This window comes from Prionailurus bengalensis, chromosome X (genome assembly GCF_016509475.1).
Source record: "Prionailurus bengalensis isolate Pbe53 chromosome X, Fcat_Pben_1.1_paternal_pri, whole genome shotgun sequence".
NCBI lineage: Eukaryota > Metazoa > Chordata > Mammalia > Carnivora > Felidae > Prionailurus > Prionailurus bengalensis.
Window position 1 is genome coordinate 82,046,240 of NC_057361.1, and position 16,894 is coordinate 82,063,133.

Consider the following 16,894-nt stretch of genomic DNA (forward strand, 5'->3'; position numbering starts at 1 on the left):
CTGTTCTCCATTTTAGGTATCGTAAAAATTTGACTGCTGCAAAGAAAAATGAGTTGGTACAAAAGGTATAGATGACAAAGCTCTGTGTTAAATCACCATTGTTGAAAAATTGAGTTTGGATGTATATGATCTATTGGGAATAAGAAGGAAAGGAAGAAAAGATTATAATGAGAATATTTCTTTTCTTTCCCAACAGACAAAATCAGAGTTCAATTTCAGTACCAAGACCTATAAAGAATTTAATCACTATTTGACAGTGATGGTTGGTTGCCTGTGGACATCCAAACCTTTCCAGAAAGGATTGTATATTGACCATGAAGTCATAGAAAAAGCTGGAGTAGCAGAGTATAAAAGCAGTTTAAATTTAGTTCATCACCCAGCTCTATTGAGTTATACAGTTTCCTTTCTGCTCCAGGTAAGGACGTTTAAAGGATTTTTAGATTTTATATAGGAGTGCTATAATGGCAGAAATAGGAAATGCAATAAATTGTGTCTGAATTGTAAGACGTGTTCATTCATTCCTTTTTTGGTGTCAGCTCGATTTTTGGACATTCTGGAGGTTCAAAGTTAATTTAAGTAAGTTTCTATCCTCCCAAGGAGGATTATCCTCCAGGCTTGGGCTTGTGGCAAAGACAGACTTATAAACATTATTACAATATAGTGAGGTGAAATGAGAAAAAGGTACCGTTGTGAGAAAGATGGGGGAGTGATTGTTAGTTCAGTTCTACTTGGGTACAGATGGTACCAGGTAAGAAATGGCTGTGAAGAAGTGGAAACTCTCATAAAATCCTTCTAGACAAGATGGAAAATGTAGGCTACACTAAAGACTGCTGATTTGATGGCTGTCACTGTGCTGGCAGGGAGGGGGTCCAGTCTTCTTAGGACTTTATCAGCCTTGTCATTTTCACCACTATCAGTGACTTGAGGAATTCAAATGGTGTGCATATCAAATGTGTAAATGACACAATATGATGGGATTACAGATACACTGATAGAATCTAAATTCAGAATTCCCTTAACAGATTGGAACACTGAGAAATCTAATAAGATGGAAAAGAAATGTACAGGAGGGGGGAGATATTTATTGAATAAATGCTTAATATATGCATGTAATGAATCAGGCAATGTGGTAAACAAGACACATCTGGGTGTTGTCCTCAGTGTTTGTGGTCTAGATAGGGTGGTGGTCATTAAATAGACATCTTCGAATAAAGAATGATGAGTAATATAGGGAAAGTACAGAGGACATTGAAAAAAATATACAGGGGTACTAACCCAGTTCAGGCTTTACAGAAGTGGTGCCAGTCAGAGCTTTGAGTGATGAGCATGATCTTGCCAAGATGAAGTATTTGAAGAAAAATGCAAAGATAGATAAGGGGTCAGTAGACTTTTTCCATTAGAGGCCCAGATTGTAAATATTTTAGGCTTTGCAGGCCATGTTGTTTCAATCAAGACTACTCAGCCTTGTCATTGTAGCATGAAAGTAGCAATAGACAGTAGGTAAACAAATGGGCTGAGTTGTGTTCTAATGAAAATTTATTTACAGAAACAGGCATTGGGTTGGATGTGAGACCTGGGCCGTGGTTTGCTGACCCCTCTTTTAGAGCTTACCACGTTTGGGGAACTTAAGTAGAATTGTAGGGCTTGAGCAGGGATTCTCCCTTAACTGAGAAGAAGTACCCAGGGTGCTTTTCTAAAGTATACATCCTTGATGCTCCCACCCTGAGATTCTGATCTAATAACAATGTGGTGACATCCAGAATCTGCTTTTTTAATATAATTGTTGTGATATACAACCAGGGTTGAGAACCACTAGTTTAGACTGTAGCATTATAGGATATGAGGTTTTGAAGTGTAGTCAAGGACCAGATGGTGAAAAAATTAGTATGTAGGCCTTCAGAAACATATTGAATGATTTCAGTATTTGAATTAAAATTATATTTTTAAGTACATAGAGGGATTTCAGAGGTGTATAGTTTAGTGATTTTCTGATACTCGTTCTTCTCTTTCTGTTTTTCTCATCTTCATATATTACTATTAATAATGAGACTACTGGATGAAATTTGAAATAATTTTAGTTCTTTTTGCTTCTGGACTAAATCCTAAAACTGTACAGAGCATGTACTGTATTTTATATACATTTAGGTATATTTGTTTCAGTTTCTTTTCATGCTTTAGAGGTTACTTTTAACATAGAATATGTAAAACATTTACCTAGTTCCAAATCTAAACTGTAGAAATGTCTCTTCCATCCTTGTCTCCTTCTTCTTCTCTCTTCTTTGTCTTTAGGTAGCCATTTTTATTGCTTCTTGTTTTAACCATCCAGTGTTTCCTTTCTTTAACTTAGTAAACATTGTTTTATAATCTGTCTGATAATTCCAGTATCAGAAGTGTTTGTGTGTACTGCTTGCCTCCTTTTTCTGCTGCTTCTTCCTCATATTGCTTAATTTCTTTGTGTGTCTGGTTATCTTTGGCCATGTGCTGGATACCTGGAATATTATCTGTAGAAGGAATCAGATTAGAGTGAGATCTTCCTGTAGAGAGAACTTTTCATTTACTTCCATAGATACCTAGGAGTGCTCTTTGTCTGGGACTACCCTAATCCAAGTACTATGCCTAAGGTTCCCTTGATCATAGGTGGATAGACCAGCCTTTGAGAAGGCGAATTTACTTCTGATAAACTCTTACCTTGAAGGTATAGCCTTTTGGGTCTCTAGTTTAAATTGGGGGTTGGGTTATAAGACTTCCTACTTTGGCGGAACCTGTGCTTTGACTTTAGTTACCTTTACCCTTTGAAGCTGTGGAAGAAAAGCCAAGAGCGACTTTGAGAATGAGGTTTACCCATCTGGCTTCTCATGTTCTAGATACTGGCTTACCTTTCCATAGATTTTGGCATTCCTTACCATAGCATTAGGTCTTTGTTACTTTTTTTTACAAAACTTTTTTCATGTTGTAAATTTCAAACATACACAAGTAAAGAGAATAGTAAAATAAATCCCCACATACCCATCACCCAGTTCAGACTCTACTCCCAACCGGTTTTAACCCTCTCACCCCACCCAGTTACTTTGAAGCAAATACCAAATGTTATACAATTTTGCTGTAAATACTTCATTATATACCTCTAAAAGATAGGACACTTTAAAAAAATTAGTCTTTTTAAAACAGCTTAAGATATAATTCAAATACAGTATAATCCACACATTTAAAGTATGCAGTTCAATGGCTTTTAGATTATTCACAGAGCTTTGCCTTCATGACAATATATTTTATAATATTTTTATTATCCTGGAAAGAAAATCTGCACCCCTTAGCTGTCACTTCTGTCTCCCCATTCCCTGCCCCCATCCTAGGCAAATACTAATCTATTTTTATATCTATGTAGATTCACTTATTCTGGAATTTCATAAAAATAAACTCATAAAATATATGTTATTTTGTGACTGGTTTCTTTTACTTAGCATAATGTTTTCAAGGTTTATCTATGGCATAGCATGTATCAGTATTTCATTTGTTTTTATTGCCAGATAATATATTTTTGGGGCAGATATATTTCATTTTGCTTATCCATTAGTTGATGGACTTTTGGGTTATTTCCACTTTTTAGCTATTGTGAATGATGTTTCTATAAGGATTTGTATACAAGGTTTTGTGTGAACATGTTTTCATTTCTCTTGGGGATATACTTAGAGGTGGGAACACTGGATTATATGGTATAATCCATGTTTAATTATTGGAGGAACTTCCAGACTGTTTTTGAAAGTAGCTGTACCATTTTGCATTTGTACCAACAGTGTGTGAGGGTTCTGTTTTCCCCATATCTTCCCCAAGACTTGTTATTCTTTTTTTTATTCTAGCCATCCTAGAGGGTGTGATACAGTACCATATTGTGGTTTCAGTTTTTATTTCCCTGATAGCTCTTTATGTTCAGCACCTTTTTATGTGCTTATTGCCCATTGCCCATTATATATTTTCTTTGGAAAAAGGTCTGTTCAGACCTTTTGCCCATTTTTTAAAGTTTATTTATTTTGAGAGAAAGAGAGAATGAGCAAGTGAAGGGCAGAGAGAGAGGGGGACAGATGATGTGCAGCGGGATCTGTGCTGACAGCAGAGAGCGAGATGCAGGGCTCGAACTCAAGAACCATGAGATCGTGACCTAAGCCAAAATCAAGAGTCAGACCATTTTTTGGTTTACTTTTACTTTAAATTGGTTTATTCTGGGGGTGCCTGGGTGGCTCAGTTAAACGTGTGACTTCGGCTTAGGTCATGATCTCCCAGTCTGTGGGTTCGAGCCCTGCAAAGGTCACTGTGCTGACAGCTCAGAGCCTGGAGCGTGCTTCAGATTCTGGGTTTCCCTCTTTCTCTGCCCCTCCCCCACTTGTGCTCTGTCTCTCTCTCTCAAAGATAGGTGAACATTTAGAAAAATAAAAAATAAATTAGTTTATTTTTAATGTATTTGTTTTATTATCGACTCATTGAGAATCATTTCTATATTCTAGATTACTTATCAGAGAAATGATTTATAAAAGTTTTCTATTCTGTGAGTTGTCTTTTCATTGTTGCTATCTTTTGAAGGACAAAAGTTTTTAATTTTGTTGAACTTTTAATTTATGAATTTTTTCCTTTATCATTTGTGCTTTTGAAAAATGACTTTGTATGTCCTTGTCTCCCCAGCACCTGGTAACCACCATTCTGCTCTCAATTTCTAGGAGTATGTTTGTTTATTTATTTATATGTTTATTTTTGAGAGAGAGTGAGCACGAGTGGGGGAGGTGCAGAGAGAGAAAGGGAAACCGAGCATCTGAAGCGGGCTCCACACTGGCAGCAGAGAGATCATGACCTGATCCGAAGTTGGATACTCAACCAACTGAGTCCCCCGGGTGTCCCAAGTTTGATTATTTTAGATTCACCATATAAGTGGTACCATGTAATATTTGTCCTTCTGTGTTTAGCTTATTTCACCTAGCATAATTTCCTTCAGGTTTATCCATGTTGTCATAAATGGCAGGATTTCTTCCTTTTTTTAATTAAAAATTTTTTATAGATTTTTTAATTTTTAATTTTTCTTTCTATAATTTATTTGTTTTTTTAAATTTATACCCAAGTTAGTTAGCACATGGTGCCACAGTGATTTCAGGAGTAGATTCCTTAAGCCCCTCCCTTTCCCATTTAGCCAATCCCTCCCGCACAACCCCTCCAGCAACCCTCTGTTCTCTATATTTAAGAGTCTCGTGTTTTGTCCCCCTCCCTGTTTTTATATTATTTTTGCTTCCCTTCCCTTATGCTCATCTGTTTTGTATCTTAAAGTCCTCATATGAGTGAAGTCATATGATATTTGTCTTTCTGTGACTGGCTAATTTTGCTTAGCATAATACCCTCTAGTTCCATCCATGTAGGTGCAAATGGCGAGATTTCATTCTTTTTGATTGCCAGGTAATACTCCATTGTATATATATACCACATCTTCTTTATCTGTATATATACCACATCTTCTTTATCCATTCATCCATTGATGGACATTTGGGCTCTTTCCATACTTTGGCTATTGTTGATAGTGCTGCTATAAACATTGGGGTGCATGTGCCCCTTTGAAACAGCTTACGTATCCCTTGGATAAATACCTAGTGGTGCAATTGCTGGGTCGTAGGCTAGTTCTATTTTCAATTTTTTGAGGAATTTCTATACTGTTTTCCAGAGTGGCTGCACCAGTTTGCATTCCCACCAGCAGTGCAAAAGATCCTCTTTCTCTACATCCTCGCCAACATCTGTTGTTGCCTGAGTTGTTAATGTTAGCCATTCTGACAGGTGTGAGGTGGTATCTCATTGTGGTTTTGATTCGTATTTCCCTGATGATGAGTGATGTTGAGCATTTTTTCATGTGTCGGTTGGTCATCTGGATGTCTTTGGAGAAGTGTCTATTCATGTTTTTTGCCCATTTCTTCACTGGCTTATTTGTTTTTTGGGTGTTGAGTTAGTAAGTTCTTTATAGATTTTGGATACTAACCCTTTATCTGATAGGTCATTTGTAAATATCTTCTCCCATTCTGTCACTTGTCGTTTAGTTTTGCTGATTGTTTCCTTCGCTGTGCAGAAGGTTTTTATTTTGATGAAGTGTCCCAGTAGTTCGTTTTTGCTTTGGTTTTCCTCACTGCCGGAGACGTGTTGAGTAAGAAGTTGCTGCAGCCAAGGTCAAAGAGGTTTTTGCCAGTTTTTTCCTCTAGGATTTTGATGTCGTCCTGTCTTACATTTAGGTCTTTCATCCATTTTGAGTTTGTTTTTGTAAGTGGTGTAAGGTAGGGGTCCAATTTCATTCTTTTGCATATGGATACCCAGTTTTCCCAGCACCATTTATTGGAGAGACTCTCCTTTCCCAAGTGTGTATTCTTGGCACCCTTGTAATTTCTGAGCTCTGTTCTGTTCCATTGGTTTGTGTCTGTTTTTATACAAGTACCATATTGTTTTGATTACTGAGGCTTTGCTATATATTTTGAAATCAGGAAGTATGATTTCTCTAGCTTTGTTATTCTTGCTGAAAATTCTTTTGACTATTCAGGGTCTTTTATAGTTCTCTATGAATTTCATAGTTTTTTTTTCTTTCTGTAAAGAATGCCATTAGGATTTTGGTAGGGATTGCATTGAATCTTTGAATCTGTATGTTACTTTGGCTAGTATGTATATTTTACCAATATTCTCAGAATCCGTGAACACAGGATGTCTTTCAAACATTTTTACATATATTTTCATTTCTTATATTGGTGTTTTATAGTTTCTCAGTGTATAAGTCTTTCATATCCTTTGGTTAAGTTTATTCCTAAATATTTCATTCTTTTGAAAACTATTATAAATAGGATTTTCTTAATTTCCTTTTTGGATAATTGGTTGTTAGTGTATTGTTTGTGCTTTTGATGTCATAGCTCAGAAATCACTGCCTAACCCAAGATCATGAATTTATTCCCATGTTGTGTGTATGAGTTTTATAATTTTAGCTCTTATATTTAGATTTTTTAGATTAAAAATTGTGATTTTTTTAGATTAAAAAATTGTGTTAATTTTTGCATAGGATGTGATATAGGTATCTAACTCTATTTTTTTGGCATGTGGCGCTTCAGTTTTCCTAACACCATTTGTTGAAAAGACTTCTTTTCCTTTAAATTTTTTTTTAACATTTATTTATTATTGAGAGACAGGGCATGAGCATGAGAGGTGCAGAGAGAGAGAGAGAGAGAGAGAGAGAGAGAGAGAGAGAGAGAGAGACAGAATCTGAAGCAGGTTACAGTTTACAAAATGTTACATTAGTTTCAGTTGTACAACATAGTGATTCAGTCTTTCTATACATTATGCTATGCTCATCACAAGTGTTGCTACCATGTGTCACCATATAATGCTGTACCTTTTATTTCCATGACTTAATTCATTTGATAACTGGAAGCCTGTATATCCCACTCCCCACCACTCATTTTGCTTATCCCTCATATTCCCCCTTCCTTCTGGCAGCCATCAGTTCTCTGTATTTATAGGTCTAATTCTGCTTTTTGTTTGTTTGTTCATTTGTTTAGTTTTTTAGATTCAATATGAGTGAAATATGGTATTTGTTTTTCTCAGTCTGACTTATTAATTTAGCATAATACGCTCTAGATCCACCCATGTCTGTTTGCTCTTTGATGGATATTTGGATTACTTTCCACTTTTGGCTCTTGAAAATAATGCTGCTATGAACATGGCTATAAAATTGTATGTTCAAGTCCTTGCTTTCAGTTCTTTTGGGTATATAGCCAGAAGTGGAATTGCTGGATCATATGGTAATTCTATTTATATTTTTTTGAAGAAACACTGTGTTTTCCATAGGTGTTTCCATATTAATTTTATATTCATACCAGCAGGGCACATGGGTTCCAATTTCTCCATGTCCTCACCAACACTTCTTATTTTCCCTTTTTCCTTTAATAGCCATCCTATGAATGTGAAGTGGTACCTCATTGTGGTTTTGATTCTCATTTCCCTAATGATTAGTATGTAGAGCATCTTTTCCTGTGTTCATTGGTCATCTGTATATCTTCTTTGGAGGAATGTCTATTCAAGTCCCTTGCCCATTTTTTCAAATCAAGTTATTTATTTTTTTGTTGTTGAGTTGTATGAGTTCTTTATATAAAAAGTCTGGGGGTGCCTGAGTGGCTCAGTTGGTTAAACATCTGGCTCTTGATCTCAGCTCAGGTCGTGATCTCATGGCCTGTGATATTGAGCTCCGTGTCAGGCTCTGCACTGACAGCATGGAGCTTGCTTGGGATTCTCACTCTCTCTCTCTCTGCCCCTGCCCCCACTCATATCACATGCTGTATTTCTCAAAATAAATAAACTTTTGGGGCGCCTGGGTGGCTTGGTCGGTTAAGCGTCCGACTTCGGCTCAGGTCACGATCTCACGGTCCATGAGTTCAAGCCCCGCGTCAGGCTCTGTGCTGACAGCTCAGAGCCTGGAGCCTGTTTCAGATTCTGTGTCTCCCTCTCTCTCTGCCCCTCCCCTGTTCATGCTCTGTCTCTCTCTGTCTCAAAAATAAATAAACTTTAAAAAATAAATAAATAAATAAATAAATAAATAAATAAACTTTTAAAAAAGGTAATAAAAATTAAAAATCTGGATATTTACCCCTTATCAGATAAATGATTTACAAAATATCTCCCCATTCTATAGGTTGCCTTTTCATTCTTTTAATTGTGCCTGTTAATATATAGAAGTTTTCAAGTTTAAGGTAGCCCCATTTGCCTTTTTTTCTGTTTTTGCTTTTGTTGCCTGTACTTTCAGTGTCATATCCAAGACATCATTGCATAATACATTGTCATAAAGCTTTCCTCCTATGTCTTCTTCTAGGGATTTTATAGTTTTAAGTCTTATGTGTAGGTTTATAATTCATTTTGAATTAATTATTGTATATGGTATAAAGTGGTCACCTCTATTCTTCTGCTTGTGTATATCTGGTTTTCCCAGCACTATTTGTTGGAGAGACTGTTCTTTCCCCTTTAAATGATTTTGAAACCTTTTTCAAAGATAATTTGACCATATTCTACATGAGGGTTTATTTCTCAGCTCTCTGTTCTGTTCTGCTGGTATATAGGTCTGTCTTCATGCCAGTACCATACTGTTTTAATTACTGTAACTTTGGAGTAAGTTTTGGAATTAGGAAGTCTGAGACTCCTATGGGTCCACTTAAATGCAGAATTTTTTTCTTTCTCTTTTTTTCTTTTTTTAATTAAAAAAAATTAACATTTATTTATTCTTGAGAGAGAGAGAACCTGAGTGGGGGAGAGGCAGAGAGAGGGAGACAGAAGATCCAAAGCAGGTTCTGCTCTGTGAACACAGAGCCCACTCCAACCCACGACCGTGAGATCATGATCTGAGCTGAAACCAAGAGTTTGGTTCAGCTGAGCCACCCAGGCACCCCCTTTTTTTTCAATAACAGTACAGTACTGTAAATGTATTTTCCTGATGGTTTTCTTAATAACATTTTTTCTCTAGCTTACTCTATTGTAAGAATACAATATATAATGTGTATAAAATATGTGTTAATTGACATGTTATTGGTAAGACTTCAGGTCAACAGTATACTATTAGTAGTTAAGTTTTTGGGGAGTCAAAGTTATACACAGAGTTTTTGACTGTGCCAGGGTTGGCACTCCTAACCCCCTGTATTCAAGGGTCACCTGTAATTTCTTTTTGCTTTGAGTTTAGTTTGCCTTCCTGTTTCTAGTGTTTTAAGGCAGTAGTTTAGATTATTGAATTGAAATCTTCCTTCATTCTTTTTTTAAGTTTATTTATTTTGAGAGAGAGAGAGTGCAAGTGGAGGAGGAGCAGAGAGAGAGAGGGAGGGAATCCCAAGCAGGTTCCACACAGCCAGTGCAGAGCCCAGTGTGGGGCTGGATCCCACAAACTGCGAGAGATCATGGCCTAAGCTGAAGTCAGACACTTAATTGACTGAGCCACCCAGGTGGCCCTCCTTCATTCTTAATGTAGGTATTTACAGCCCTGACCTTTCAGCCACACTCACATAGGAAAGATCAGGTCACATGCCCCAGACACTTGCTGTTCTTACAGAATTTTAGTAGATTTTCTTGAATAAATATTGTTATATTTGTACATTAATATACCCTTAGGACAATTTCCAGATACTGTAAGTGCTGGGTTTTTAAAAATGGTCTTTGCCAAATTTTCTCATTTTCTGGGGAGTGTGTCCATAGAACTCATGATCTTCTCCTGGGAGTGAAACTCCATATGGACACTTTTTATCATAAAGCACCCACATTCAATTTCTTGAATATCCTTCTAGAGATATATTGTATATTTCTGTGTAAATGATCTTTTACAACATTATATATGATATCTACTGCCTCTTGAATTTTTGACTCAATATCTTGGCTTTGTTTCATTTTTGTATGCAAAGGGCTGCCTCATTCTTTTTGTTGTCTCCATAGTATTCCATCATATGAATCTATATTAAAGTTAAGCATGTAAGTTGTAAGTTGAGCATTTAAGTTGTTTCTAGTTCTGTTTTGAAATTATACTCTAATGAATATTCTTTTTTTAATTTTTAAAATTTATTTTTGAGAGAGAGAGATTGACTGTGGGAGGGGCAGAGAGAGAGGGAGAGAGAGAGAATCCCAAGCAGGCTCCACACTGTCAGCACAGGGCCTGATGCGGGGCTTGAACCCACGAACTGTGAGATCATGACCTGAGCTGAAACCAAGAGTCAGATGCTTAACTGACTAAGCCACCCAGGTGTCCCTCTAATGAATATTCTTAAACCATATACATCATTTCATACATATACATGTGTGTCTGGATAAAATTGCTCTCAAGTGGAATTGTTCTCAAAGGTTATGTCTTTTTAATTTTGTTGGGTGTTGTTAAATTCCTTTCAGTAGAATTCATACAGATTTACATTACTGCTAACCATGAATGGTTGTTGGTTTCTCCATACCCAGTCAATAATGTTGCACCCAGTTCTTATTTGGCAAAGCATGTAATAAACCATAGATAAAGTAGAAATGATTTTCATAAGTCAAACAATTTTTTCTTCTAGACCGTGTGTGTTATAAAATTCAGTCTCTAAAGTAGTAAATATTATTAACTAGAACATAAGTGAGCAAACTCATTTTGAAAGATCAGGAATTGATACATTCTTTTAAAGCAGAAAACAGTTTTTAAAATGTTTATTAAGGAAGGTTGGTTCTGACTAGAAGATTTAAATTCTAGTGGCATAGAGCACATTTGGCAAAATGTGAAACTGCCAGTTTTTAAAAAAAAATTTTTAATGTTTATTTATTTCTGAGACAAAGAGAGACAGAGCATGAGTGGGGGAAGGGCAGAGAGAGAGGGAGACACAGAATCTGAAGCAGGCTCCAGGCTCTGAGCTGTCAGCACAGAGCCTGACGCGGGGCTGGAACTCACAGACTGCGAGATCATGACCTGAGCTGAAGTCGGACGCTCAACCGACTGAGCCACCCAGGCGCCCCTGAAACTGCCAGTTTTTAAACTGATGATGTTTCTATATGGTTCTGAAAGTACTAGGCTTTAATGTCAATTTTTGTGTTAAAAAGAGCGCCTTTTTGAGCCCTTGTCACCAACTAACTCTTCATTATCTAAGTATCTTACCTTTGAGATGGTAAAAATAACCTCTGATACCATGGTAGTATGATTTGATTCTGACATTTTGATTTTACTGAATTTTAACATTGTTAATGTTTCAAATTAGTCAGCTTTTTAGAGATAATTTAGTAAATATAATTTGACCAATCAGTTCTCAGTGTCAAAGAGCTCTGTTTACTTAATGAGTCAAAATATTTTCAACATTTGTAGAGCCTTCATTTCAGGCAGTTCTGAAGCTCTACATTTTATTATCATAATTACCTTTGAATCAATCGTTGTTTCTTTATTCATTCAACAAATATTTATTTTGTGTTTACTGTGCTTCTCACACTGGGAGTATAGTGCCTATGGAGACAAATACCAATATCTCTGCCTAAATGGAGTTTATATTCTAATGAGAACAAACAATAAACAAGTAATGAGTAAATAAACATGATAATTATAAATTTTGAGAAATGCTATGAAGAACATAAACAGGGTGGGGTGAGAGAAAGTGACTGGGGAGTTGTGAGGAATGGGTGTTTAAGGAAGGCTTTTTGAGAAGGTGGTATTTGGTCTGAGATTTCTTCTAAAAGATGAGAATAAGCCAGCCTAAGAATAGCTGGAAGAAGAGCATTCTAGGCAGTGGGAATGGCACAATGGCTCGAGAGGTTCAGGGGAAAAAGGAAGGCCAGTTTGGCTTAGAGCTTAAGGAAAAGAGGGAAAATGGAATGAAATAAGGTGGCAGAGATTCGGGGGCCATCTCTCTTATGAGTCTGTTAGGAGTGTTATGGGAAACAATTAAAAAATTTTAAGGCAGGGTTGTAGTATGGTCTGAGTTTATGTTTAATAGACATCACTTTGGCTTTTTGGTGGAGGACAGAGTTATAAGAGGAGGCCCAAGTGGCTGCAGGGGCACCAATTAGGAGGCTGTTGGTGGAGTCTATACAGGAGATAGCAATAGAGATTTGTATATATGTGGTGGTAGTGGAGATGGATAGAAGTGGACTGGTTTGAGATATATTGCAGAGGTAGAACAGGCAGGACTTGATGATTTTATTGGAAGTGGGAATGAGGAAAAGAAAAGGACTTTTGAGTTTTTTTACTTGAGCAACTGGGTTGATGTTGGTTCCACTTATTAATAACAGGAATACTGATGAAAGAATAGGAGAAGTTATTTTGGTTTTGGGGGAGGGCAAGTTGAGACTCAAGTTCTGTTTTGACCTACTTAGGTTTGAGATACCTGTTAGATATCTAAGAGAAGTGTAAGTAGTCAGTTTGTAGCTGGACTTGCAGCACAAGAGAGAAGTTAGAACTAGAGATATAAATATGGAATTCATCAGCATGGAGTTGAGAGTATATTTAATCAGTAAAAACACATTTTTTTTTCACTTTTGAACTTCTTAGAGATCAGGATGAGTCTTGTGATCAGTGTCAGCCAGGCAGCAATCAAGATATAGTTGTCATTTGCTGTTTTTTTTATATTTTTTTAAATGTTTATTTATTTTTGAGAGAGAGAGAGACAGTGCAAGGGTGGAGGAGCAGAGAGAGAGAGAGAGGGAGACAGAATCGGAAGTAAGCTCCAGGCTCTGAGCTGTCAGCACAGAGTCTGACATGGGACTCGAACCCACAAACCGCGAGTTCATGACCTGAGCCGAAGTCAGATACTCAACCTACTGAGCCACCCAGGTGCCCCATCATTTGCTGTTTTTGAGTGTGCCCCGGGGGGTTGCCAAAATCAGACCTTGTGGGATGGTTGTCAGAAGCTTGGGGAAAAAACTTTCAGGAAATATTGGAACACTCTTTTAAGCCCCAAAAACCAAATGTCCTGGAGGAAGAGGGGAGGGAAGAAGTAAACCATACATGTTATGGACTTTCTTAGAAGCAGGTGCCAAAAGTAGGTTAGGTTTATGTAATTGGGATCCCAGTACCAGTATCTTTTAGTTCTTATAAGAAATGTTCCATTGCCAACACTCTGGCACAGAAGATGACTTTGTGTGGGAAAAAAAAACATAGTTATCTACAGCTCTTGAGTAGAAAAATAATTCAGAAGAGTAGGACTCTGAATACTTTCCCTACTTAATTTTGTTTATATTTATCATTTCATGTTTATAAAAAGGATATATGATCAAAATCTGCCTACATCTAAAACTCAATCATTATAAAATAAAAATATTTTAAATTTTAAGTGTTAGAAGACGTTGTGTTATATATAGTTTAATAGGCATAGTTTTTTCTTAGTAATATATAAAAATGTTTGTTTTAGAATTAATGACTTTTCATTGAAGTATAGTGGGTTATAGTTAAAGATAGGAAATAAATGAGATCACCTAGATCTGAGTTTTCATAAAGAATCACAGTTTTTATAGAATCTACTGTGTACAGAGACTGCCTCACCAGACTTCCTTCTCATCCTTCAGGACTCTGTTCGGGTGTCCTATACCTCAGAAGAAGCCTTCTCTAACATCTTTCATCTTCACCCCAGTGACTGAGTACATATTTGAGGCCATAAATTAGCAAAATGATGTATACTTTCTTCACTGTGATCTTATTTTCCTTCTGTGTGTGCTCTAGGGAGCAATATCGAAGGCTATTGTGGGTGTTTATTCAAAAGGAATCCAAAAGCGATAGCAGGAATAAAATGTAGCAAATGAATCAGACAATGAAGAGCTATCTTAATTTTCTAGTAATTTTTACTAACCAAATATTTCCATCCTCATATCTCCCCACTTCTTTTTTGCTTTTGTTTTTTAAGGAATGGCCAGAAGAAAGGAGAGTAAACATGAGCTCTGTTCGGGTAAATAAATTTATATTCATCATGTTCAGGGATTTACTACAGTTTCATTTCATCAAAAAATTTATACCTTCACTTTTCTCCCAACCTTAATCCTGCTGCCTCCACAAAGTCAAAGTGAAGTGTTTGCCTTCTGAATTCATTCCAGTGACTTTGATGTGCATTTATTGTCACATACCCTATACAGTCTTCTCTAAGATACAGCTATTCATAGTTTGACTCTTGCTGTTGTATCTGTGCATTTTCTCATTTTATAATACAGTTGCATGTATTCAAAGTGTGACTGTAATGAGGCTGATTCAACATAACCTAACATAGTTGTCTCATTGTTACAGAAACTCTGTTGTGTACATATTTAATGTAGGCAGTAACATAATGTCTGCTCCCATGTTAGCTATTTTAAATGTTAAATTTCTAGAATGTGCGAATGATGACCCATTTCCATTTCATAGTACTTGTTCAGTTGAACAGCTAAAAATTTTTTTGCCAGTATAATAAAAGGAATGTTTAGCCCTTAAATTATGGGTACTTTCTGGTTTGAATATTACTTAGTGCCTGAGTTCCAGTTATAAACCTGGCTCCTCTGAGCTAACTCTTGGTATGTGCATTCAGGACATTGGGAACTTTTCCTAGGCAAAGATCAGGAGGTAGAGAATAAGCCTAGTAAATATTTGATAAGTAATTTTCCCCTTTTTGTGCCTGCAGGGAAAGAAATGGAACTGGTATTTGGACTATTTATTTTCAGAGGGGTTACAAGGCTTGAAACTTTTCATAAGGAGTAGTATTCATCGTTCTTCTACCCCCCTGACCAGAGAGCATAAACCACATCATCAACATTAAATGAGTTTTGACTGAAACAAATTGACCATACCGGACTAAATTCTTTTCCTTGTTGCTAGAGAGGCCAAGTGGCTCAACTTGAGTTGCCATAATCTGTTCACCAACAGACTGCCATCCTCGGAGCACTTGGACTGGCCTTCTGTGCATGGCTCAGGAGAGCCTCAGTGTGGCTAAATTTATTTTTCAAGATCTAGATTCTTTAGCCCACTAGTGAAAACCGACTTCATCTTCAGGCTCAGCCTTCCACCAGATTATACATAAAGAGATTCATCTATTAGGTGGTGGAATTTTTCACATTCTTGTGGACTCTAAGTTGCATCAGTGGAAGAGAGCAGATAACATATAGTGGCAGTTAAGCCACAGACATACTCGTGCAAAAAGCCCTGCCGCTTCTGAAACCTCTGGGGATATTGCCATTTTCCTTATTGTGAACAACAATGTCAGCATCAAGTTAACAGGATACATTTCTAATGCTTAAAGCCAGCTCTAGCTAATTGGTAGCTTCCTGGGCCTTCACTGGTAGCAATTTGATGAGAGAAGGAAGCGGAGAGGATTGTGGGATAATCTAAAATGTTCCCATTTATTCCACTTTGATTTCATAAAACTGTACTATTTTGTGTATGTGTATATATGTATATGTTACATGTCCCATTTTTACATGTTCAGGCTCATTTAAATAAACCGAGACTTTATTTGGGGGGATCATTCTGAAGCTTTTAAAAAATTTTATCATAGCTAGAATATTTTGCTGAAAATTAAAATTCACTGCTACTGAGTAACTCTTCTCCTTTTAATAAATTTCATGTCATTTGAGAGAAATTAAGCTGAGTTTACTTTTGGTTTTAAGGGCACATTCTTGTGGCTTTTGTTTTTCCTCTAAAGCAAAATAAAACTATATTATTGGGTAGTGCTCAGACTCGAATCCCATTCATTCATTTTTGGGGTTCAGTACATATTTATCTAGTTTACTATGTGGCAGATATTCTTTTGTGTGCTGGTTATATAGCTGTGACCAATACAAAGTATTGCTTTTGTGAAATTTACTACGTCCTTTTGGAGAAGGCAGACAATAAAAATGTAAGCAGAAATATAACATGAGGTGCTATAAAGAAGAAACAAGGAATAGGGAGAGAATATTTAGAGGGTTGCTACTTTAGATAAGGTGGTTAGGGACTAAGGCCTATTGGAGGAGGTGACTTATGCAGAAGCCCTAATGAAATAAGTATATGGGCCATGTGAATATTTGGGGGAAGAGCATTCTGGGCAGAGTCAAAGGCAAGTTGTGAAGGGCTTAAAAATGTTAACTTAGTTGGCATACTTTTGAGAGCTAGCAGAGAGACCAGTCAGGTTACAACATAGTAATTAAAGGAGAAGAATAGTAAGGAATGACATAGGAAAGAAACCATCGAGTAGTTCATAAAGGCCCTAATAATGTGGTATACAATAAGAAGTCATTAGAAGGATTGAGAGCAGAGTGATATACTTTGGCTTACCTGTATGGGAGCTGTTGTTTGAAGGTTAGTTAGACTGAAGAGAATTAAGGGTTAAAGCAGAGAGACCGGTTAAGTTTATTAGAGTTCCAGGAAAGAGTCTTAGACTAGTATGGTAAATGATGAGGAGATGGTTAGGTATTGGATTTAGGCTCT

At 36.7% G+C, this 16,894-nt stretch overlaps 1 protein-coding gene across 1 annotated transcript in view; it reads left to right on the forward strand.

The window, feature by feature from the left end:
- CENPI (centromere protein I) overlaps positions 1–16,155 on the forward strand; it is a 79,122-nt gene extending 62,967 nt beyond the window's left edge. Inside the window, exons 17-20 of the mRNA XM_043569583.1 lie at positions 17–65; positions 197–415; positions 14,370–14,411; positions 15,114–16,155. Of these exons, the coding sequence (XP_043425518.1) occupies positions 17–65; positions 197–415; positions 14,370–14,411; positions 15,114–15,248 (445 nt within the window). The 3' untranslated portion in view covers positions 15,249–16,155. The remainder of the gene's footprint in view (positions 1–16; positions 66–196; positions 416–14,369; positions 14,412–15,113) is intronic.
- Positions 16,156–16,894: the final 739 nt, after the last annotated feature.